This window comes from Lepidochelys kempii, chromosome 3, assembly GCF_965140265.1.
Source record: "Lepidochelys kempii isolate rLepKem1 chromosome 3, rLepKem1.hap2, whole genome shotgun sequence".
Classification (NCBI taxonomy): domain Eukaryota; kingdom Metazoa; phylum Chordata; order Testudines; family Cheloniidae; genus Lepidochelys; species Lepidochelys kempii.
The window spans coordinates 127,372,631-127,397,328 of record NC_133258.1 but is presented as its reverse complement, the minus strand read 5'-3'; the positions used below and the strand labels follow the sequence as shown (position 1 = coordinate 127,397,328).

At 43.8% G+C, this 24,698-nt stretch overlaps 1 protein-coding gene across 7 annotated transcripts in view; it reads left to right on the top strand.

Annotated features, from left to right (window-relative positions):
- The window catches only part of FRMD1 (FERM domain containing 1), a 67,435-nt gene that overhangs the window by 10,209 nt on the left and 32,528 nt on the right, over positions 1 to 24,698 (top strand). For 6 of the 7 annotated variants that reach the window (XM_073337950.1, XM_073337952.1, XM_073337949.1 and 3 more), the window contains exons 2-3: positions 14,370 to 14,559; positions 22,728 to 22,818. In XM_073337950.1, coding sequence (XP_073194051.1) covers positions 14,464 to 14,559; positions 22,728 to 22,818 — 187 coding nt within the window. In that variant the 5' untranslated portion in view covers positions 14,370 to 14,463. Of the gene's footprint in view, positions 1 to 14,369; positions 14,560 to 20,434; positions 20,555 to 22,727; positions 22,819 to 24,698 lie in introns of those variants that run through there. The other variant, XM_073337953.1, reaches the window with a different exon arrangement.

Sequence of the window (24,698 nt, the reverse complement as noted above, 5' to 3'; positions counted from 1 at the left end):
ATTGCTCCTTAAGGGATTTGCATAGACAAGGCATTCTGGTGAGAATGGTGTGCTGAGGAAGAAATACATGCTGTTTCTGTAGGCTTCACTCTTTCAGGGGCTCTTACATTTATATATTACATATATCTAAGATTTATAGACAATTATGTTAAAAAAACCAAATTGCTTTGCAAAAGTATGTTAAGGTCTCAAAGTCAAGCCCTCAAAAGTGAGGAGGTGCTATAGTTAAGGATCCCTGTGCGATGTTAATTCAATCTCTTGTGCAACTGCATTATGATAAGCCTCTAATACAGAGGTGGGCAAACTATGGCCCACAGGCCACATCTGGCCCACCAGACCCTCTTGCCCGGCCCCTGAGCTGGCCCAGGAGGCTCGCCCCTGGCCCCTTCCCTGCTGTTCCCCCTCCCCCGCAGCCTCAGTGAGCCGCGCTGCTGGTGCAATGCTCTAGGCGGCTGGGCAGAGCCACCGGCGCTCTAGGCGGCTGGGCAGAGCCACCGGCGCTCTAGGCGGCGGGGTTGGATAGAGGGCAGGGGAGTTGGGGGTGGTGGGCGGGGGTGTGGATAGGAGTCGGGGCAGTCAGAGGGCAGGGAAAAGGGGGGGTTGGATGGGGCAGGAGTCCCGGGGGGCAGTCAGGAAGGAGCGGGACGGGAGGGTTGGATGGGGGGCGATCAAGGGACAGGGAAAAGGGGTGGTTGGATGGGGCAGGGGTCCTGGGGTGCAAGTCAGGAATGAGGTGGGGGGTTGGATGGGGAAGCAGGGGGCAGTCAAGGAGTGGGGCGGGGTGGTGGATGGGGCGGCAGGAGTCCCGTGGGGGCCATTAGGGGACGGGGGTGTTGGAGGGGTAGGAGTCCCGGGAGAGCCATTGGGGTAAGAAGTGGGGGGGGGGGGAGCAGGGGATGTCAGATGGGAGGCAGGGGCCAGGCCAAGCCTGGCTCTTAGGGGAGGCTGTGTCTCCCCAAACTGGCCCTCCATATAACTTTGGAAATCCAATGTGGCCCTCAGGCCAAAAAGTTTGTCCACCCCGGTCTAATAACACTATCACCATCTAGTCTTTGCATAGGACCCCTCTCTCAGAGGGTGTCTTCACTGCAGACCTTAACTCTGGTGCCGATCACGAGGCTATCTTGCTTGGGTGTGTGCTGCCATGTTGCAAAGCACTATGGGCTTTATGAGTTAGTCTCTTCACTGGTGCTGCACTCCCCGTGTGTGTCACTAGGATTTCTGAAGGCATATCCCATCATTCTTAGTGCTGCAGCAAGCTAAGCCATTCTAATTCTTTCCCAGTGAATTGTGGGAGAGCTTGTCTGTCCTTCTGGGCACCCATGCAGGGGGGAATTGTGGAAAGGCACTGGAGGACTATTGACATTCTATTGATTTAGGCTGCGTCCCCACTGAAAAGTGGGTAGGTTACCAGCCCAAGTGAAAACGTAACCTGGGTTCTAAGCCTTACGCTCAGCTGTGCCAACTAACTTGGGTTGAAAGCACCACTTAACTTGGGTAAAAGGGACAAGAGGAGGGTTATTGGTCACACCTGAGTAAGAGCATGGGCTAGCTCTGCATATCAGTGTTTTCCTTTCTTCTCTCCAGCATTACCTTTGTCTCACCCAGGTTCAGGTTCAACCTGGGGCTTAGAGTTGGTAGATAGTGCTACTTGCACTAGAGGAGGAGGAGCTGGATATCATTTGAGTACTGTTCAGCAGTTGAGACCAGTGGCTCTCAATTTTCACACACTTCTTCCACCTCCCAGCACTGTAATATAGATGCTAAAAAGGATGAGGACTCCACCAGTCCCTTCCCCCCCATCTCATTGCATCTCATCTGAGAACTGTGGTGATCAGTGGAAACAATGAAGGGAGAGAGTATGTAGATGCTGTCATGTTGATGGTAGTGGCCAGCATGTCACCATAACATCTCACCAGATCTTACATTCCTTAAAGCTGCTATGTCTTCTTCTAATTACAGGGAATAACTGTGGTAAGTGTTGATTCTTCAGATGAAGGAGGTTCCTGTTTGCGTGGGGAAGGTAGAGTTTAAAAATCAAACTGGTCCCAATTTATCCAGAAATGTTTAGGTTCTTTAAATGTAAAGTGATCATTCCCTGTTCTTTTCCTCCACAAAGAAAATCATGCCATCTCACTCTGTTTCGGGGTTAAATGAAGTGTATCATTTTTGGGATTGATTACAATACTTCAGGGCATGATGCTTGCTGTTTGCTGAAATGTATCCTGAGAGCCCATTTGAGGGTCAGCTGGTGAAATTCTGAATAGGGCATGGGAAGAGCTTTTTGAATGGCTGCTGATCTTGTGTGCTTTTCCTCTGTAATGTGCTGAACAATCCCTTTCTGTCACCTTCTGTCATCCTAAAAGATGTGTTCCCAAAAATAATCTGTAGTGATAGATAATAAAACACCCTTCCTGGATAGGGATAATAGGCAATTCTGTGCTTCTATCCTGAAATGCATATGCCACTTCCTCAATTTGAGTGTTTTTTGTATTCTTTTTGGCCAGTGAAGTGTTACTCTCTGTCTCTCTCTCTGTTATTGGAGTCTCTGCATACTACCACAATCAGGATCAGGGCCATATTGTGTGGCACATTGTGCAAATATAAAATACTAAGAACTGTTCATTCCCTTTAACATACCTGTAACAAGCCTTGGGGCCCAGTCTACGCTTAACTTTTAAGTTGACATAGCCACATAGGTCGGGGTGTGACTTTCCCCTCTGGTGTTATCTGGGCCAGGGATCTGCTAGGTCACTCCAGTCCTTGACTCTGGAAGCCAGCCTTGCTCTGCTGTGAGAATCCCCACTGCTGGGCTGTTCACGAACAGCCTCTGGCATGTAAGCCGCTCCTTGGACTGTGCGACCGAATAACACTATCCAGTATCTCCAGTCCCAGACACAACTCTAGGAACCTCCGTCTTGTAGTGTCCAGTTATGCCTGCTGGATGCTGCAAGCTTATATGAGTTTGTCAGTTTAATAAAGAAATTGATATGTACCAGGTTTGTTATCCCAAAGGGAGCCTCTGACACACTTCAAACACACTGCTTCAGATAGAAAGAATAAACAAACCAATTTATTAACTATAAAGATAGATTTTAAGTGATTATAAGTCAAAACGTAAGTCAGATTTGGTCAAATGAAATAAAAGTAAAATGCACTCTAAGCTGATCTTAACACTTTCAGTGCCCTTACAAACTTAGATGCTTCTCACCACAGGCTGCAAAAGTCTTTACCTTTTATCATGTTCTTTCTTCCCTCTTGGCTTTGCACCCCTCACTTCAGAGTCAGGTGAGCATTACCTCATCGCAGTCCCTAACTGACCGAACGAAGGGGGATGACTCACTGGAGAGTCCAACAGATCGTTTTGTTGCTGCCTAGGCCAGCGTCCTTTGTTCCTGTGAGGCTGGGCTGGGTTTGTCCCATACGCGCCCTGCTGAAGCGTGAACTGCCCCTCTGCTTCTGGAGAGTTTTTGCCTGGGCTTATTTTAAGTTACGAGGATACATTTTTGGCCTCATAACTATATACATGAAATTATAACCTATAACATTACTGCAACAACAATTACTATAACAACACTCAGTGCATCATGAGCCTTCTGAAGACCCCTGACATGACAAAGTTTGCATTGGCTATCACAGAGTCCTTTTTATAAGGATGAACATGGGGGTGTAGGGTGTTCCCACAAGGTGTAGAACAACACAGGGGATGAGAAAAATTCACTCTTCTGGCCAACGAACCGATACTGACCTAACCCCCAGTGTAGACACAACTGTGTTGATGGAAGAATGCTTCTGTCGACATAGCTATCATTGTCCAGTGAGGTGGTGGTCCTACAGCGATGCAGAAACCCCGTGTCAGCAAATGCTGTGTCTACACCTCAGGGCTATGCCAGCACACCTATGGTGATGTATCTGTGCCGGCATAGTCTCCTTAGTCTAGAGTAGACATACCCTTGCATGCACAATATGTGCTCTAAATTGTGCACATGCTTGCCAAAAACTGTTGGATTAGACTTACTTTCAGCAAGGCTAATTGCTGTGTGGTCCTAAAGTCTGTCATTCTGAACAGTTTTATTGCCAGTGTGGATGTAGGCTGTCTGAAATGGTTCAACAGTCCTCCCACTACTGTTCCACAGTTGGCTGAAGCCCTTTCAGAACTGTCCAAGTCCACTACTGCTGGGAACTGTGTAATAGGTATTTGGAGGGAGTTGCTCCTGAACAGGTTTAGAACCAAGCTTCGCATGGAAGCAGAGGTGGACCGGTAACAGTTCTTGCCACAAATCAGCATTCTTAGTGCGGCTGTTGAGACCGCTGAGGCATCGGTACCAGAACCAGGTTAGTGTAGATACATCTGTGATTTGGTCCCTCTAGGCCAGGGTTGAAGCATATGAAGGGGCTATTGCCACCATTGTTCCCTCTAAACTGTGTGCGTGTGCCCCTGCACACACATCCTTAACCTCGCGCACACAGCAAAACACTGCGCACAAAAATTTACACAGAAGCACAACAGTTTGCACAGAAGGAATTTTTTGCGCACATGGCCTGTCAAAAATTAGAGGGAACGTTGATTGCCACTGTTTGTACCTGTTCAGTAGACTAACAGAAGGCTGGCCTTCAGGCACTGAATTCATCTGGGGGAAAAATTAATATTGTAGACTTTCTTTCTGTGGAACTGAGGTGGCCTAATCTATACTGGGGCTTGTCTACAGGGCAAGTTAATGTGCAGCAAGCCAGGGTATGACTCTATAGTGCACCAGCTCGCTTCACACTAACTCACCATTTGGACACTGCTACAGTGCACTGAAAGTCTCAGAGCACCGAAAGTCTGTGCTAAGCTCTACTTCGGGACTTTGAGTGAGCTGTTAGTGTCCACGTAGGACATAGCTGCACTGCAAACTAGCATGCTGTAGATTCATACCCTGGCTTGCCACATGGTAACTTACTGTGTAGACAAGCCCTTTGAAAATTATCAGCTAACTGCTCCCCAGTGTGCAGACAGTCTGACCAGTAAATCATTTATGACGGAGGTCTTGTGAATGAAGAAATGGCAAATAACTCTAAGGCCCCTGAATTGGGGGGTGATGAAAAATGGTCAAAGCTGTTTAGTAGCAGCTACTCATGATGAATCTAATCACTTCTGAGAGGAGACGGTTGCTCTAGCTTCAGTTGCTGTGCTGAACCTTGGTAATTGTTGCAGTCACCAACATGAATTTTGTTACTTAGTTCAGCTCCAGTGCTGGCTGTTGGAGCATAAAGTACAATCTGAGAACAGTTTTATGATGCTGCTCAAGATATTTAATCAAAGCAACCTGGAAAATTCAAAGGCCCAAAAAATGTATGTTTGTTTTTTTTTCCAAAGTTTTGAGATGTGGGAGTTTGTATTTTTTTTTTTTTTAAATGTGCCAAATAAAACCTATTCTGCCACTCTAAGCACTAAGATTCCTGGCTGAAACAGGGAGCCTACAAATTAGTGGTTTCTTTGTTTGTTATAGTTTAAATTGGACTTTGACAAAGCAATTACATCTTGAAATTCACTTCTCTGGAAGCTAAAACCTTAAGTCATTTTAAAAAAGCAAAGTACCCAAGAGACAGATGATTGACTTAAGCTATATTAATTCTTCTTCAATTCCTTTGCTGGGCTTTTAGGGTTTAATTGAGGTTAAGAGGTTGGAATCTGTGGTAAACAAAAGAATGGCATATGGACAGGCTGAAATTCTGTGTATTTAAGCAAGAGCATTCCTTTTGGCCATTTGTTTTCATTGGCGGCTCCAGGTTCACAGTATAAATGTGTAAACTTGCTACACTGGTAGGTTAATAATTGCTTGGGCTTTTATCACCTTCTGATATACTTCTTGAGAATAAAAGACTCACCCAGGAATGTGTTATCCGTTTCACCTGAAGGTAGTGGTTTGGAGTTTTTTAACATCTTCATTGCTGCTGTAATTTGTGTTTATTTTAAAATCCACCTCTGCCCCCCCTCCACCACCATAAAAAAACCAAACTCCTAACCATTCTCTTAAATTCAGGTAGATCAGGGTTTCTCAGACTTCACTGCACCATGAGTGACCCCCTTCAAACAACAAAAATTACTACATGACCCCAGGAAGGGGGACTGAAGCCCAAGCCCCTCCGCCGCCAGCAGGGGAGCCAAAGCTCAAACCCTCCTGTGGGGAGAAGCTGAAGTTTGAGGGCTTCAGCCCTGGGGGGATAGGGGACTGTAGCCTGAGCCCTGCCTCCCAGGGCTGAAGCCTGAGCCCTCAGCTTCAGCCCTGGGTGGGGGGCCTTGGACTTTGGCTTCAGCCTGGGGCCCCAGCAAGTCTAAGGCCAGCCCTGGCGACCCCATTAAAATGTGGTCGCGACCCACAGTTTGAGAACTGCTGAGGTAGATAAAGCAAACGAGCATCTTGTTCCTAGTTTTGCCGACTAATATTTTACAGAAATTACAGTGTTAGAATGAGTGAGGTGGTGATATCTTTTATTGGACCAGCTTCTCTTAATGAGAAAGACAGGCTTACACACAAGTCTCTCTCTCTCGCTAACAGAAGTTAGTCCAATAGAAGAGACTACCTCATCCACCTTGTGTGTCCTATCCTAGGATTAACACAACTACAAGAACGCTGCAAACAACAAGAAGTTTTAAAAAGTTCAGTTTCTCTAGCTATTGTTGGTAGGTGAGCATAATGTGAATTTTCACAGGTATGTTTTACAGTAATCTCTTGCTCCCCTCTCTTGAGCTGCCTTGTAATTGTGTGAACCTATTCATTAAATTGGGCAGACTACAACTCTAATTTTAGATTAAGACTGTATAGTATCCTATGCAATGAATTTGATAGTTTAAACTAACGGCAACCCTATGTTACGAAGCCTGAGTGTACTCTGAGTTCCTCATGCTATTTACAAACTTCCTGGAGCATATGATGTCAGCAGGTCGTGACACGTGACCTATAGGTCTGGAGTCACTTTGCAGACATCTGTTATCTTATGTGCAGTTGTTTACAGTTATTGCTTGGAAGCAAAGAGAAGACTATATTAAAAAGAAAGAAGTCATATACACACACACACAAGAGAAGATAAATGAGGAATTGCTTACAAGAAAATGTATTCTAGGTGACTTTTACTTGACACCTTTCATAGAATCAAATCTGTTCTGTTTGTTGTATTCTAGATTTTTCTTTTTATCCTGAAAGTTTTACACAGCTGAAATTCTGATCTTAAAAAAACTGTCCCCTTCTACTTTATTAACCTAAACGCATTAAATTAGTTGTTGCTCTTTCTGAGGAGTTTACATTAAGGGGGAAGTGTACTATTTGAAAGGGGGTGACAGTTACTGAATTTTCCAAATGAAGTTAATGAATCCAGTTTGTGCAACCTGAATATGGAAAATGGAGCACCTGAATGCAGAATTGAAGGGCAGGGCAAAGGGAAGAATCTAGTTTTGAATTAAATTTTTCTTTTGGGGCTTCTTTTGCCCTTTTAGTTGTGAAATTAAAAATATCCATTTGATGAGACATGCAGTTCTTTTAAACTATTGTATTAAAGATATCCTTGTGCTTTCTGCAAGAGGAGTTAGTTTCTACCATGTCACTACTCCTTTTTTTACCCAATATTTGGATGGATTGATTTAAAGTACCAAAGCAACCTCAAATCATTCTTTGATTTTAAAAAAAAAAAAAAAAAAAAAAAAAAAGAAATGGTCCTTTCAGAATCACTAGTTTTAATGTTAATCTTTTATTTACTACGAGCAAGAATAACTTTTTTTAAAGGGAAACACAGCAATAACTTCAAGCAATAAGGTGATAAGTAGCTTAAATGTCACCTGTTCTGATGCTTAACTTCTACATTTCAGTAAAAATAGGGAAGCGTTGCATTTGTGATTCACAAGGTACAAACTTAATACTCAACAAAAACGGGTTAGCAGTGATTTTTAGGGTATTTAGTTCAATCACATTAGAACTATCTGTCTTAAACTTCTAGTAGAACCTCGCAGTGGATTAAATTGCTTACTGTAATTCTTTATCTTTGAGGCTATTCTCTTGCAGGAGTTTCGCTTTTGGGTCTTGCACTCAAGAGAACTTTGGAGCAAAATTCCCACTCTTATTTTTAAAGAATATACAATGTGTTTTCCCCATGGTGTGAATCTGTATTTCTAAAAGTATCCTGGGTTTTCTCTTTTTGGGATGCCAGGAATCGCTAATCTGAGGCTCATCGTACTTCTAAACAAGCTCATGAAAGCACTGATAAGACCCTTGAGAGTGGAAGTCACTGTATTTCTTTAACTCTTTTTCAAATGCTTCATTCTAGATCACTTTTTCCCAGGACTTTGGGGGATTATTTCTGGCACACTGGGGGAGATAGCATGTGGCCCACTGTAGGTTTGGGTCATGATGAGTTAGAGGTTCTTTTCATGGCTCCTTTTCAGGGTCAGAAAAAGCAATGTCTGTGTTTTCAGCCAAAGAGTGGTGAGCTGGAGGTCTGCCACTACCCTGCTCCCAGATGTTGCTCATTGGTTTTTCCCCTTTCTTAGTTCCATTGTTCCCATCTCGGATGTTACCTTGAAGTCACTGTGGTCACACTCATAAAGGTAGCCTTCAGGGCCAAAATGAAGAGTCCACGGGAGCCCTCTGGGTGGGGCTTCCCTGTCTATTTTAGGATTTTCTATAGTGCAGACTGCTTTAGTATCTAAATACTTCCTAGGTAAATTAAGCTCCTTGGTGGACTTTTTCATTCTTTTCCATGCCCTGGTAAAAAAAAGCTCTGCTTTTGGATAACTTCTTTCTTTCCTGTCCCTCTGCCATTGTTCCACTGATGGTAGGAAAGCGTTGTCCACATAGGAGGACTTACATCGTGCTCTGGATGAGTCTGACCTCCTCTGGAAGCTTATTCACCAACATTAAGCCCTCCTAAATGAGAAGCATTTATCTCTGGCTTCTGCATGGACTGACCTGGGCTCTGTGAGCAGCATTGTCACTGAGGAGCATAATTGTCTTGCTGGGTCATCAATAGAGACGTGGTTATTGCATCTTGCCTCTTGAGGGCTAGTGCCTTAGACTGGAAGCTGGTGGAGTGATCAGAGCACAGGGGTGATGTGCCATTGGCAGCCCGTTCTACTGAAGGCCATGGCTACCCACGTACTGGAGCCCTTGGCATTGCTTCCACCTTCAACCAACTTACAGTGAATTGCATAATCCAGTTTGGTGGTTGTAACGTTGACTGACCAGATACCAGGTCATGTCAGAGTGTATTCAGGCCAATTCACTTGTGTACTAGTACTGTATAGATCAAAGCGATTTTTGTTAAAGGTATAAGTGTATTTGGTGTTTAAACTTTATTAAAATGAATGGAACGTTTCTTGCATTGATTTCACTTGTATGTATCCTGTTATAAAGCAATAACAAACGTTTACATTGGAAATACCCCTGTGCCTAAATAACCATCAAAGAAGTCTATGGAATGCTAAGGAAGGTCTTTAACAGAAAGTGCTAATTTCAAAGCAAGTGGCCATTGTGTGTGATTACCGGAGGTCAATGACTCAAAATGCATTCCTCACTCACTGGACATCAAAGGAAAAGCCCACATGGGTAGAGACGCTGTCAGCCTGCTTTGTCAGCAGCGACTATAAATATATGGATTCTAGGAAAGATCCTTCATCTCTGGACTGTTTAGACTCTTACAGGGAAGTATACCAGATACAAAGTGAAGATCGCCAGAGACAAAGTGGGTACTCAGAAAGACTTTTGGGCAACTGGCAGTTTATTACATCACTGCCACCATTTGGAATTACAAAGCGTGACTCACCTGTTTAAAATACTTTACCAGCTTTAACCTCTCAGTAACTCTCATTTCCTTTTCTTAGGGCTTATCTACACTGGCACTTTAAAACGCTGCAGCTTTCTCGCTTAGGGGTGTGAAAAAAACACCCCTCTGAGCACTGCAAGTTTCAGCGCTTCTAGGTGCCAGTCTAGACAGCGCTGCTGGCTATTCCCGTCGTGGAGGTGGGTTGTGTGTGTGTTTGGTTTGTTTTTATTAGCGAGAGCCCTCCTGGCGCTATGCCACGACTACACAAGCCACGTTAAAGTCCTGCTGCGGCAACGCTTTAACATTGACGGTGAAGATGTGCCCTTAGCTAATAATCCTGTAGTTAGTTTTACTATAGAATTGGCTGCCAGCATTGTCTTTGGAATAAGATCTGGAGTACCAATTGATCTGGGATAAGTGACAAGTCTCTTGTGACTGAGAGCAACCTGATGTGGTGTGACTTTTAGCTGAAGTGACCATTATCACTAAAAGAGAAGGAGGACTTCTCTCACCTTAGAGACTAACCAATTTATTTGAGCATGAGCTTTCGTGAGCTACAGCTCACTTCATCGGAATGCATCTAAGGTGAGACAAGTCCTTCTTTTCATTTTGTAGATACAGACTAACACGGCTGCTACTCTAAAACCTGTCATTATCACAAGTTCTTTTTGTCTGGGTGGCAAGATAGATTGGAGAGCCCAAGGGACAGTCTCTGACTCCATGGTAAGACTGGTAATTCCGGAGTTCACATTTGTTACTGGCTTGGTGAAATCTGGTTATGGAACACACCATCAGCTTGGAGTGTCTGCCCTGTTTTATGACACTCTGCCCTGAGGTAGACACTCTCTCAGGCCTGAGCCACTCCAGACAGTGTGACAGAAGTGACAATGCATGGGTCGTTCTGACAAGTCCTCATCTTTCTGGGGGAAAAGGGACAAAGTTTCTGAACAAGTTGATGGGGAAATAAAGCTGGTTGGTTGCTTGGTTTTGTTTTCATCTGTGTGGCCTTCTAGGTTAATTGATGAGTTAAACAGGACTGAGGCTTCCCATTATTCATTCACAAACGGGGAAGGGAGCAGTTGCTTTCAATTTAAAAGCAGAAGACAGTGATCCAATTATTTCTCAATTATTTTTCTTATGACCAGCATCTCTTCAGTGTTGCGTGGCTTCAGTTTGGGCCCAGGTACTCTTCATCCAGGAGCTAATCTCCTTTAGGCACATTGACAGGTTTCAGAGTAACAGCCTTGTTAGTCTGTATTCGCAAAAAGAAAAGGAGTACTTGTGGCACCTTAGAGACTAACCAATTTATTTGAGCATGAGCTTTTGTGAGCTACAGCTCACTTCATCGGATGCATACCGTGGAAACTGCAGCAGACTTTATATATATACAGAGAATATGAAACAATACCTCCTCCCACCCCACTGTCCTGCTGGTAATAGCTTATCTAAAGTGATCATCAGGTGGGCCATTTCCAGCACAAATCCAGGTTTTCTCACCCTCCACCCCCCCACACAAATTCACTCTCCTGCTGGTGATAGCCCATCCAAAGTGACAACTCTGGATGTCACACAATGTGCATGATAATCAAGTTGGGCTATTTCCTGCACAAATCCAGGTTTTCTCACATCCCTCCACCCCCGTACACACACAAACTCACTCTCCTGCTGGTAATAGCTCATCCAAACTGACCACTCTCCAAGTTTAAATCCAAGTTAAACCAGAACATCGGGGGGGAGTGGTAGGAAAAAACAAGAGGAAACAGGCTACCTTGCATAATGACTTAGCCACTCCCAGTCTCTATTTAAGCCTAAATTAATAGTATCCAATTTGCAAATGAATTCCAATTCAGCAGTTTCTCGCTGGAGTCTGGATTTGAAGGTTTTTTTGTTTTAAGATAGCGACCTTCATGTCTGTGATTGCGTGACCAGAGAGATTGAAGTGTTCTCCGACTGGTTTATGAATGTTATAATTCTTGACATCTGATTTGTGTCCATTTATTCTTTTACGTAGAGACTGTCCAGTTTGACCAATGTACATGGCAGAGGGGCATTGCTGGCACATGATGGCATATATCACATTGGTGGATGTGCAGGTGAACGAGCCTCTGATAGTGTGGCTGATATTAGGCCCTGTGATGGTGTCCCCTGAATAGATATGTGGACACAGTTGGCAACGGGCTTTGTTGCAAGGATAAGTTCCTGGGTTAGTGGTTCTGTTGTGTGGTATGTGGTTGTTGGTGAGTATTTGCTTCAGGTTGCGGGGCTGTCTGTAGGCAAGGACTAGCCTGTCTCCCAAGATTTGTGAGAGTGCTGGGTCATCCTTTAGGATAGGTTGTAGATCCTTAATAATGCGTTGGAGGGGTTTTAGTTGGGGGCTGAAGGTGACGGCTAGTGGCGTTCTGTTATTTTCTTTGTTAGGCCTGTCCTGTAGTAGGTAACTTCTGGGAACTCTTCTGGCTCTATCAATCTGTTTCTTTACTTCTGCAGGTGGGTATTGTAGTTGTAAGAGAGCTTGACAGAGATCTTGTAGGTGTTTGTCTCTGTCTGAGGGGTTGGAGCAAATGCGGTTGTATCGCAGAGCTTGGCTGTAGACGATGGATCGTGTGGTGTGGTCAGGGTGAAAGCTGGAGGCATGCAGGTAGGAATAGTGGTCAGTAGGTTTCCGGTATAGGGTGGTGTTTATGTGACCATTGTTTATTAGCACTGTAGTGTCCAGGAAGTGGATCTCTTGTGTGGACTGGACCAGGCTGAGGTTGGTGGTGGGATGGAAATTGTTGAAATCATGGTGGAATTCCTCAAGGGCTTCTTTTCCATGGGTCCAGATGATGATGTCATCAATATAGCGCAAGTAGAGTAGGGGCTTTAGGGGACGAGAGCTGAGGAAGCGTTGTTCTAAATCAGCCATAAAAATGTTGGCATACTGTGGGGCCATGCGGGTATCCATGGCAGTGCCGCTGATCTGAAGGTATACATTGTCCCCAAATGTGAAATAGTTATGGGTAAGGACAAAGTCACAAAGTTCAGCCACCAGGTTAGCCGTGACATTATCGGGGATAGTGTTCTTGACGGTGAGAGAACCTGGATTTGTGCTGGAAATGGCCCACCTGATGATCACTTTAGATAAGCTATTACCAGCAGGACAGTGGGGTGGGAGGGGGTATTGTTTCATATTCTCTGTGTATATATAAAGTCTGCTGCAGTTTCCACGGTATGCATCTGATGAAGTGAGCTGTAGCTCACGAAAGCTCATGCTCAAATAAATTGGTTAGTCTCTAAGGTGCCACAAGTACTCCTTTTCTTTAGGCACATTGACAGCCTTGTAATGGCGATGGTTGCATCTGTGGCAAAAGATCTAGAGCTGGGTGTCATCTGCATATTGTTGGTCTGCAGTTTGCCGGTGTAGGAGGCAGCAGTCCTAGTTTACTCTACTATTGTATGTGCTCCTGTAAGGGAGTTTAACTGGTGCTGTACAAAGTGGTAGGGCATTTGCCTTCCATCAACAGCTGCCATTTGCCCTGTGAGATGCTTCCTTGCACTGAAGAGAAATCCAGCCAGGAGCATAAATAAACAATAGCTAGCTGTTGGAGAGAATCTTTAGACTAAACAAAATCAAGTTGCAAGGAATGAAAATAGAGAGTGAACTCCTCCTGTACTGTCACCAAACTTGGGTGCCTGAATTGAGTATCTGTTTGCTTTTTATACATCCATGTGCCTGTAGTGACTAACTGGCTCTGAAGCTCTGTGTGATATCTATATGTGAGACTCTGGACTGTTGCACTCTTTTTGTCTCATTTCTGTTGTTTACACCTACGCTATAAATCTGAGAGTGCTTAATTAAGGCACTTATGCTCAGCCATTAAACAGAAAGTTGTCTCAGTAGAACTGTCGTAAAGCAGCAGAGCTTGGCCTGTGTGGCTCCTTACTGGCCTCTAGATGCTTTTCTCCTTTAGGGCTTAAGTAAGGTCTTGTAAAAGTGTTCCAAGGAAAAAATGAAAATACAGACTAACTCCAGGCTCTTCTACACTGACAGACTAATGCTGAGAAGTTGGGTTAAATCTTTACTTGCACCGATGGTCATAAAGTTGCCTGTGGCATAGGTATTTGTTGCTAACTATTGCTTCATAATCTTGTCCCTGGCACTTTGGTATTCTAAGTATGTTTAATTGTTTTGTGGCTCTCTATAAATCTCTGATTCAAGTGATTTTGGCTGCTTAAAGGCTGAGTGCCCCTGTTGTATGCTATGCTGGTGCTAGAATTGTAGTTTATCTCTTAATGGGCAATGTGAAAATGAGTCAGGAAAAAGGAATGTGTGCCACCTGCCAGTCCCATATAAATTTCCTGAGATTAGCAGTGTGGTCACACTACTCTGGGAATACTAATCAATAAGTGGGCTGACTAATGTCAGAATAACGTATGACTATCACTCTGTCAGTGCTGCCTTTTGATATATTTCTGTTTACCTTGCATGTTAGAAGGAAGCAAAAAACATTCTGTTTAAATACAGGCTGCCTGTTGCTCAGTGCTCCCAGCCTTGTTCCCATGAGCATGACACTAAAGCCTTATGTTTTTGGCAGGTGTGAGGAATGAAGGGAGCCTGGTTTCAGTCCTGAGAAGAGTGCCCGTATAGCCAGCTGGAACGGGTCTGGGAAGCTTGCCACAGGCTCGGCAATGAGCAGACCGCTATTGCAAAGCAGGATGCAGCAGGAATATCGGAATGTTTCCGTCCTTCTGCCCAACAGAGAGCAGCTCAGTGTGACCATCGGGGTGAGTTGTTTAAAAGTTTCATTCTGAGCGTTTAGTGCAAGTTTCATAGATGTTTGTGTTGTCTGCTCTGGCAGTTACAGTGATAAGACTGAGCTTAACTTTCATTGCACTTGTGAGAGTACCATATTAGTCCATTGATCAAAAAACTATTAGCTGATTTAACATAATTGGTGTGTTGCTTCGTAATTGGCTAGCCTAGCAAAAATTTACAGGATGGTCTGATTAATCTCCCCTATTGCATTTGATAATGAGGACCTAATTTTTAATTCCCTTTCACTCTCTCAAATTGTTTTGTAACAAACTGAAATGAAAATCCAGCTTCTCGGAAACCTGAAATGCCTGTACCTTTGGACTTCAGCGGGCAGTGCTAATGGACACCAGCTCACCCTGCAGTTTAGCTCTGATCTTTCTTTTGGAAGCCGTTCTGTAAATGGGAGTCTTGCAGATTTTTTTTCTTTTCTTTTTATAGTTCTTTCTTTACTCCATTAAATAAGAGAATTGCATGCGTAGATGTCCAAGTACTCTGCAAAGTATTGTCATTTCCGTTTTTAGTGTAGGGAAATCTGAAGCACAAAGAGAAGTGAAGTGACTTATGCAAAGTCTCGCTCACTGGAGCGATTCCCAAGTTGGAATGCTATCCATGATTAGATCACACAGCTGCCTTTGTAATATAGTTTATCAGGAATATGTGAGAAACTAAACCAGTGCCTGAAGCTTCTTAGTCTAGCTTGCCATCTAAATTATGAACTCCCCATTTTGGAGATGGGGGTCTGTCTGTGTAGAGTTTTTTTTATTTTTTCCTAGACTTTTTTTGCAGGGGGAGGGGTGGAATGGAGACAAAATTAAAATCTTATTTTTAAATTCAAAATGCAGCTATAGAAAACAGGCACATCAATACAGAAATATGCAAAGATCTTTAAAGTCCATACAGGAATTTTCCTACTTGCCATACTTAAATCTAGTATCCCCTAAGAAGTCAGCCCCAGGGCCTAGGTAGATCAGGGGATTGGTAACAGACTCTGGAGCTCGTCACTTTCAATAGTTCAAAACCAGGCCAGATAAGGTGATTTTATTTAAGCTCTGGGTGGCTGGGTGGCCATACCAGTATAAATCTCTATCACCACTGACCCTAAATATCCCACTGGTTGGTAGCTTTTAGCAGAGTGGGCAGAGATCCAACAGGATTGGAGGCTGAACTACCCTCCCGCCTTTGAACATTGACTATACTAGAGGCGCTTCTCAGAAATTTGCTATTGTTCCCCCTCCAGCATTATCAATACCAGCAGCCTTAATATAGATGATCTGCTGGTGTTTTAAGCATCCTGTCATGTAACCCTGCCTAGAGCAGGAGTAACCGACAATGGGTATCTCCACATTCTAATTGCGGGGTGTGATTACGGTTTGTGTAGACATGCCTGAACTAGCTTTAATCTAGCTATCTTGAATACCAGAGCAGTGAAGCTGTGGCAGCTGTGACTTCAGTATGGGCTGTACAAGTCCACCTGGAACCCTGGATAATTTCTCAGGTGGGTAGCCTGCAGTGAAGCCCCTGCTAGATAGATTGGAGGTGACTTGGGTATGTGTATACAAGCTGCAATCACACCTCAAGATTGCAGGTTAGACATAACCAGTGGTGCTTAAATTGGTTGTGGTGTCTGGCTCCCATGTGTAAAACTATATAGCGTGAAGCGCTTCAGGCTCATACAATTTTAATAAGCGTAGATGAGGCCTTTAGAGTTGAGCTTTTTAGTGTAGGCAAGAATGGAAAGAATGTCAGACGTATCCTTCCGGCCATTTATGTCTCATTTCCTGAAGCCTCTTTGAAGGCCCATGTTGTTGGGATAACTGTGTGCAGCCCCTTTGATACTTTATCTTGAAAGTGTCTAGCTCTACATATTTACCTTTAGAGATGTGCAGGGGTTCTGTAACTTTATATCCTCTGTCAATAGCCTTTTAATAAGTCTCTTGTTTATACCTGTTTTATTGGCTCCTTAATGGAAACTGTTTCCTTAAGGTAGTTGAATGTGTCTGCGTATGAAAGAATAGCTGGCTGAAGCAAAACATGAACTTTGAAAATACAAAGTTGGTAGTGAACACATACCTTTAAGAGTTCAGATTTAATTAGCACTACAACAGATAACATCTTCTACCTTCATTGCTATAATAAGGCTACAGCTCAGGACTTGCATAGCACGTCACATTTTTGATACACTGTGCAAACACTAAATCTTCACGAAAGCCCAGTGAGGTAGGTGCATGTCATTAGCTTTTCAATAGATTGAAGTGCAGATTCTCCACTTCATAAGCAAGGGATTTATGCATATAATTCCCATTACTTCTGTTAAGAGATGCCAATATATCCTGTCCATCAAGATGAGGATATACCTGTACATTTTATATGCTCATATTTTAAATCCATGGGGTAGGGTTTGTACTCATGCAAAAATAGTTGTCAATGTTTTTTAAAAAAAACAAAAAACAAACCCCATCACAGTGCTAAGGGAAAAAAGAATGTGGCTTTAAAAAAGAAAATCCCTTCCCTCTCTCAATCAAGTGTCTCCAAGTTCACATTGTTAGAATCTTCCTCTTCCTTCATTATATAAAAGATTTGACATTTGAGAGGATAGGTTGCAGGGATGCAGTATTTCCAAAATGCTAACTCCCGAAAGGCTGCTGAGAAATCTTTAAGGAACAAAACCATAGGGGAACTTGCTAAGCACTCTGTGTAAATTGAAGCAAAGTGGGAGTGATCTTTCCTGAGAGGGAGGAATGTTGTTTGGGCACAGAGGCAGAGAAGGAGCCTAGATGGGAAGACTTAGTCTGTGCCTTGAGGAGCTTGCTTAAACCGTAGACAAAACGGTACAACTTAAAATGCACTAGGTGACAGAAGAAGGTTTTAACACTGTCACTGGCTTTATTAAAAGCTCATATCTGTTGTCTTAGCTCAGCAGACTCAAGTTAACATGCTTCAGGGAAGCTTCGGGGCTTAACTTCTCCATTGCCTTCCCCCTTGTGAAGATACTGACCTCTGTAAAGTGCATATAAAACACCACCATTCTCATTTGGCAACATTTTACACCAACTTTTGATGAGCTGTAAAGGACTAACAAGGGGCAAAGCAGTGGAGAATTGAATCCTGCGCTTTCTGAGGCAAGGGAGAATGCATGCTATTCTAGGTGCTTGGATACCACAGCAAGCTAGGATAGTGAGCTCCAGGCATAAAGAATGGCTTGGAAGAACAATGCAAAGTGAGTTGTCGGGAAGAAGACATGTCAAGGGAGGGAGTATAGGAGATGAGAACAAAAACTTAAGCATTACCAAAACTAAGTGCATGGCCTTGAAGATGAGAAATATGAACTTGATACAGAAAGCGAGAGTCAATTGAGGGATTTGAAGAGATGAGTGATGTGGATGGGACAGCCTATGTTCATTTAAGTAAGTAATTTGATCAAGTTCCCTCTTCAAGTGTTCTAACACTTACCTTCACGTGTTCAGTTTTCAAGAACTCAGTACGTTAACAGGTTTCAGAGTAACAGCTGTGTTAGTCTGTATCCGGAAAAAGAAAAGGAGGACTTGTGGCACCTTAGAGACTAACCAATTTATTTGAGCATGAGCTTTCGTGAGCTACGGCTCCAATGAAGTGAGCTGTAGCTCACGAAAGCTCATGCTCAAATAAATTGGTTAGTCTCTAAGGTGCCACAAGTCCTCCTTTTCTTTCAGTACGTTAACAGGCTTCTGTTTCTCTCTGTAGTGTTTTGAATATGAAAGTATGTAAATACGCTAATTATTTAAAATGTGTCTGTTATATTGATCTAATGCATGCTGGTATGTGTATGTCTGTGAAATGTATTCTTCGTTACCAGTATGCCAGCAGTCTTCATTAGAACAGCCCTTCCCCAATGACTGGTCACAAGTAGTATGTGTGCGTGCTCTGTTTTGCAGGGGGTGGAGAGGATGCAGACCTCAGTACACTAGCTCTTTTCTCTTGATTGCACATGATAATGAGCTAAGCAAATACCATACCTAGGAGCGTTCTCTCAACTTCAGGCCTCAGTCACTAGTCCTAATAGGAATTGTACAGTTAACACCCCCACGCCCCTACCTGCCTGTCTGACATCAGAAGGCACCCCTCTAATGCAATTTTCATACCTCCTGGTAATGTGATAATGACTGACACCGTATCACTAGCCAGCCAGTGTTCTTTAGATAGAACTGGCTTCTGGAATGACCCCTGACCTCCTGCTGCCCAGGCTGGAAGACACTTAATATGCCCTAGAGCAGGGGTAGTCTTTTTTTTTTTTTTTTTTTTTGGGTGGGGGGGAGAGTTCCAAATTCCTTGGTCAAGTTCTAGTCTAGTTCCAGACTCTAGAAAAACATTTTTCACACTGCAAGTGCCCCTGTTCAACAAACATACAATGCTGTGTAATATATCCAGGGGATATTGCTTATATTTTTAGTGCATTAAATGAAAAATAATATCAAACCAGTTGAGGTTTGGGGTATTGTGAGGAATTTTTGTGTGTGTCAATCTTGAATGAATAAATTCAACCCAGCAGGTCATTGAATCTGCACATGGGGGACATACAGTTCTTTCTTGATAACATTAACGCTGCTGGTCCCAACTGTTAATCCGTGCAATTCTATGCTATGCTCACAGGACAGGGTTTCAAAAGGAAGGAAGAAGGGGAGTGGGAAGAAATGCAGTTGAGGCAACAGTGAAGCTGGGCTTTCTGAAAGAAGGGGTGTTAGAGTAGACAATGGCCCTTACGCTACAAAGATGCACATGCATGATTAACTTTATGCACTCTGAGTAGCTTCACTGAAGGCAATGGGACTAGTCAGAGTGTATAAATTAAACATGTGCTTATGTCTTTGCAGGATTATGGCCAAAATTAAGTTAGCACCCAATTCTACAAACACTTACGTGCTTGACTTTACTACCATGAAGTCCCCTTGATTTCATGATACTAAAATTAAGCATGTGCATAAGTATTTTCAGGATTGGGGCCCAAGGTACTAAGTGCTATGTCTGGTAATAAGTGTATTCAGGATCAGGCCTTTATTTATTATACTTTGTGTTATATTATTATTTAATTATACTCATCAGTTCTTATTGTAATTTTATTCTATTACCACATTATCTTATTTGGATTTTTTTACTACTTGATAAAATAAAGAGTTGGTTCACAAAGATCAGTTGTCACCATTTCACTAGCTTTGAAATTGAACAATTTCTTGCTGTGTGTTTGATTTAACATCAAAACACAATATAGAAATGTTTTCATTTTATGAAAAACTGAGTTTTTCAGTAACCAAATGTGTTTCATAACCATTTCATTAATGATTATGATAATACAGAATTTTGGAGAAAAAAAATTGCAAACAAAGTTGAGGAAAAATCAACTTTTTTTACTTCATCTTTCAGAGAAGCCAACTTTTCAATTAAAACCTTTGTTCAAAAATGTTTCTACGAGTTCAACGGTTTTCCGTTATTTGTTTTACTTTGTTCCCTGTTATATTTATATTTATCTGCTAGGCATCTATTAAACTGCATGCTGATCCCACCTGCAGGATCAAGAGCCAAATAATCTGAGTTTACTGCATCAAATCTGATATGCCACAGTTTATTTAGATGTGGTCACACTCCTGTCAAAACAGAAAGTTTCACAGCCCCCTAATCTGATCCTTCTCCCTTTAAAGTCCGTGAAAAAAACTCTCATGGACTTCACTGATGAAAGATGAAGCTCTCAGTGAGGGCAGATTTCTGTGCTACCAGTAATTGAATAGCTTTCAGTTTTAACTGTTGAGCCTCTGACTCATATCTCAGCTGGGAAAGGCAGTAGACTGGAGCTTCAGTTCTTTCTCTCTCTCATAGGGCTGGGTGGTAAAACAGACAGTGTGACTCTGATACTGAAAGAAAGTGAAAGTGACAAGACACTGAAACTCTCACTCTGTCCCCACAGGAACAGAACAGAATGTGGGACAGTGATCTCAGGTGAGGGGTAGGGAATAGGCCAATGATCAGAAGGAATGGGAGGGTGACTGAAATGACCAGGAAACGCAGCTGCTCGTTCCTGAGTCAGAGCAAGCCTCAGACATTCCCCATTGCAGGACTGAATCCAGTGGCGTAGCCAGGTGGAGAAAACAGGGGGAGCAAAGATGAAAGGCACCACCCACTTGTACTCACCCCGCAGCACTCCAGGTCTTCAGCGGCACTTTGGCGTTGGGTCCTTCACTCCGGTCTTCGGTGGCACTGAAGGACCCCATTCCGCTGCCGAAGACCGGAGCAAGTGAAAGACCCAACACTGAAGACCCGGAGTGCCGCCTGACCCGAGGCCAAAGACCGCCGGGTGAGTAAAAAATTAAAAAGGCGCCAAAAAATTAAAAAGGTGCCACTTGTGCTCGGTGGGGGAGCGGCCGCTGCCCCGCTCTCCCCCCAGCTGCGCTACTGACTGAATCATCTAGGCATATAACTCCCCAGTCTCCTGCCAGCTCCTTGCCTGCTCCACCCACAGAGACTCCTGCTGCCCCACTCACTGAGCCCAGACTTCAGCGTCTGATCATTCACCCTGCACTGCTGCCAGCTGGTGGAGTACAGAGCTGGCGGGGCTGCAGCTGCACAAGCAGCCACCTGGGGATGCACTGTGCCCCGCAGCTTGGCCCTGCGCTGGGGAGCAGGCACAGCTCCAGATGCGCAGCCCTGGCTCTACTTCCGCCCATTTGACCTTTACGGTCCATTCAGAAGCATTTAGCAGTCTGGATTTGGCCTGCACTCTGCCTATTGACTACCACTGTCCTACAGGGATATCTGGCTCTGAGGAACAGTGATAAATACGTTTGCAATAACAGGTTTTGAAAAAAATCTACTTGGAGTGCTAATTAGATGGCTGACCTTAGCTATTAACTTCTGCCAAATTTTTGTTTCTTGCCTTTATGAATGTGAAGATAACCTTCCACATGTGAACTGTACTATTTGCAGACAGGCAGCTCCAGTGTCTCTGCTGCTGCTCATAGGTTTGCCCAGCCACTGTACAGTGAAATTTAAAAAGATTCTCGATAACTTTACTGTTGCTGTTCAGATCTCCATGGGTGATAAAATGTGATTCTTGTCAGTTTCATGTCATGCAGTTACTGACTGGGAAATCTCTGACCAACAGCACATGCAGATGGGTGCTGGAGCTATTTGAGGAAGAGTACCCCAAGAAAAGCTGCAGGAGTAGTAAGAGTATGGGAATACCAGCTGTGAGTCCCCATGCATGGTGTGGGGTATTACCCTTGCCTTCACACTAATTGACCATGAAACTTTTTGTTGCCACTCTTCTTCCTTGCTCATATCTCCCTTTTATATCAACCTCTGGCTAGTAGGTGTCTGGTAAACTTTAAAGCTCTTTTTTTAAAAAAAAAAAGAAAAAGAAAACGAAGTCTGATCCCTGGTGGTTTATCTATAGAGCAACATTTCTGGAGGTGGCATTGTGTGTGGTGGGGAAGGGACATTAATTCTGCTCTTGATCAGAAGTAAGATGTGGTAAAGGGAACTAGCAAAGTAGCTTGATGGCATGGCATGGGATGAAGAAGTGGGCAAGAACCCCATGGTCAGTCCACATGAGACCACCTTGAAAATGAAGTGTTCGGTCTTTGTGATCAAAACCATCTTCTCTGCCTCTCAGAGTGTGCAGTGTGGGGGTTCTGGGTTTTTTGTTTCTCTCCCCCCCCCCCCCCCTTCCTAGGTAAAGGTTAAATCTAATTCCTCAAACCCTCCAAAAGTTAATTTCTTTCTTCTTCTAAACAATGTCTTTGTTTTGTTGGCAATAAGTAAAATACCGCAAGAGTTTCAGTACATGGTCACATTTGCACAGCATAAATACTCTAGATGACAGAGTTCCAGTTTCCTTTTTTTAAAAAAGGATACCAATAGCCTGGCACCTAAGTTCCATCTTACTGGGATAAGAGCATATACAAAGGGGGTTGGGGAAGGAAGACAAGAATACACTACAAGAATACCTTACAGCAACCCGAAAACCCCAACAACCCTGGCCAGAGAACTGAATTATGTTCTGTGATTCTGATCTGGCTGCCCTTGTGCCTGTTGATCACCTATGACCATAAAGAATTGTTCAGTGCCAGTATGTGTGGGCTGCCTGTAATGCTGGGTTGATTGTTTCTTTCAGGTAAAAGCCACCGGACAGGAGCTCTTCCAGCAAGTTTGTGACTTAGTGAAGATTAAAGACCCTCACTTCTTTGGCCTCAGTATTGTTAAAAGTAAGCAAGCTCCATGCATGGAGACAAATGACTTGGCAAACATCCACAGACACATTTGTGTATCTACAGTGTGTGTGCATATACACACACTGGCCACGCCTGAGTGGGAATTTCATTGTAATAAGATCAGAAACTATGTAAATTATCCAAAGCCTTGTCAGAGTCCTTTGATCTTCAGTCCCTGAGCAGACATATTTGAGGGGGGCAGGGCAGGTATATTTAACCTTGTTCTACTGTTTTTCTATAGCTATGTTTGCTGACATTTTTCTCACTGATTGAATTTAAAGTGTCAGTTGTTGCACAGAAGATGAAATTTTAAATGACTTTGGGGCTAGAAGTATTGCATACCTTCCTAAGTAATAAATTTTAAAGAATGTGGTTCTTGTTAAACTCAGTGATTTGGGGTTGGGGGCAGGGGTGAAATATGAGTTTAGTGAGCACTAACTGCACTTGGATGAAGTGATTTATCTGCAGAGACCTTTTGACTTATTGGCTGTTTTTTGCAGGAGATTGCAGACCTGAATCTGCCAGGTGCTCAGTGCTCTCAACTCAGGGCTTGTTTACACGAACAGTCTTTCTATGAGTGATGGTCTTGATTGTATTCCACAGTAGGTGGGTTTGGCATGTGCCCGGAGCCAGAGAATTTGGAAGTAGCTCTGTTGGCTCACCTCATGACTCTATCCAAGGTCATAAGAGGTGGAGTGGACCAACCCCCTCTTTGGTTCCTTCTCACAGCTGCATGGTCTGGATCAGAACCTCCAGTGTTCATAACTTCATCTTCGTCCTACAAAATAAGAATTGGATTTAGTTTTGTAAATAGTTTTAACAGTTTTTATGGGTTTTTTTAAATAGTCTTAAGTGTGGTGTCTTGTAGATTTAGTCTCTTGGGAGAATCGCCTGTTTTCTGCCTGCGATCCTTCTGAGTCAGCATTGGCCACCAGCACTGCCTTGGGGAAGCCCACATCATGGCGAGGTGTGGTATCTGCTGATTGTTCCCCAGCTGTACCTGAGAAAGCCAGGAGGCCCCCATTGGACACAGGCCAGGGACCCCCCCCCCAACTCCACCCCTTGTACATCAGCCTGATTCAACAAGGAGGATGCTTCTTGCAGCGAATTCCAACTCTAGTGCAGGAAACTCTCTCTGAATCACTTCCCTCCACTGCCCTCCAGCAGGATCTTGTTGGGAATCTAGGAAGCACTCTAATAAGCATGAGACTAATTCTTCCTCTAAATTCACTTCAGAGAAGCCAGATTCAGCTCTAAGCAAGCCCATCAGCTCAGCCCACGAGGAGCTAGGACCTATTAAGTCCCAGAGGCACAATAAGAGAGCCCATAAGCATTGGGCTATATTGGTACCGGACCATGATCCATTGCTGTTGTCATCCTCTGTGCCTCCCAAACCCTGTGATCCATTGGCACTGATGAAGTCCAATCACTGTCAGTTTCAGGCACAGTCGTCTTCGCCGGCTCCAGCAGTTTAAAGAAGTACAACCGTTCTCTCACTGGGGAGATTTGAATCCCTTGCTGCTCCATAGAACACTTTCAGTCATCTGCATCTAGAATCCCCTCCTCCATCTTCAGAGAGATACCACCACCAAAGGAGTTGACCACTGAAAGGGAGTTTGTTGCCTGTCCCATTTGCAGAATATAGCTCCACTGCAAAAGCATCAACAGTACCACCATTGCAATCCGAATTTGCCCTTTTTCACCTATCCTATGTATCCTCCACCACCCGAAAGACCAGCACTCATTTAGGATCAACCTCCACCTCATCTAAGTTGGAGCTGTGGTACCCCAGGCCATGGGGTCCCTGTGACCATCTGTGACCCCTCCTACTGGGGTACTTGGGACCAGTACCCCCCTGCAGAGTTGATTCGATC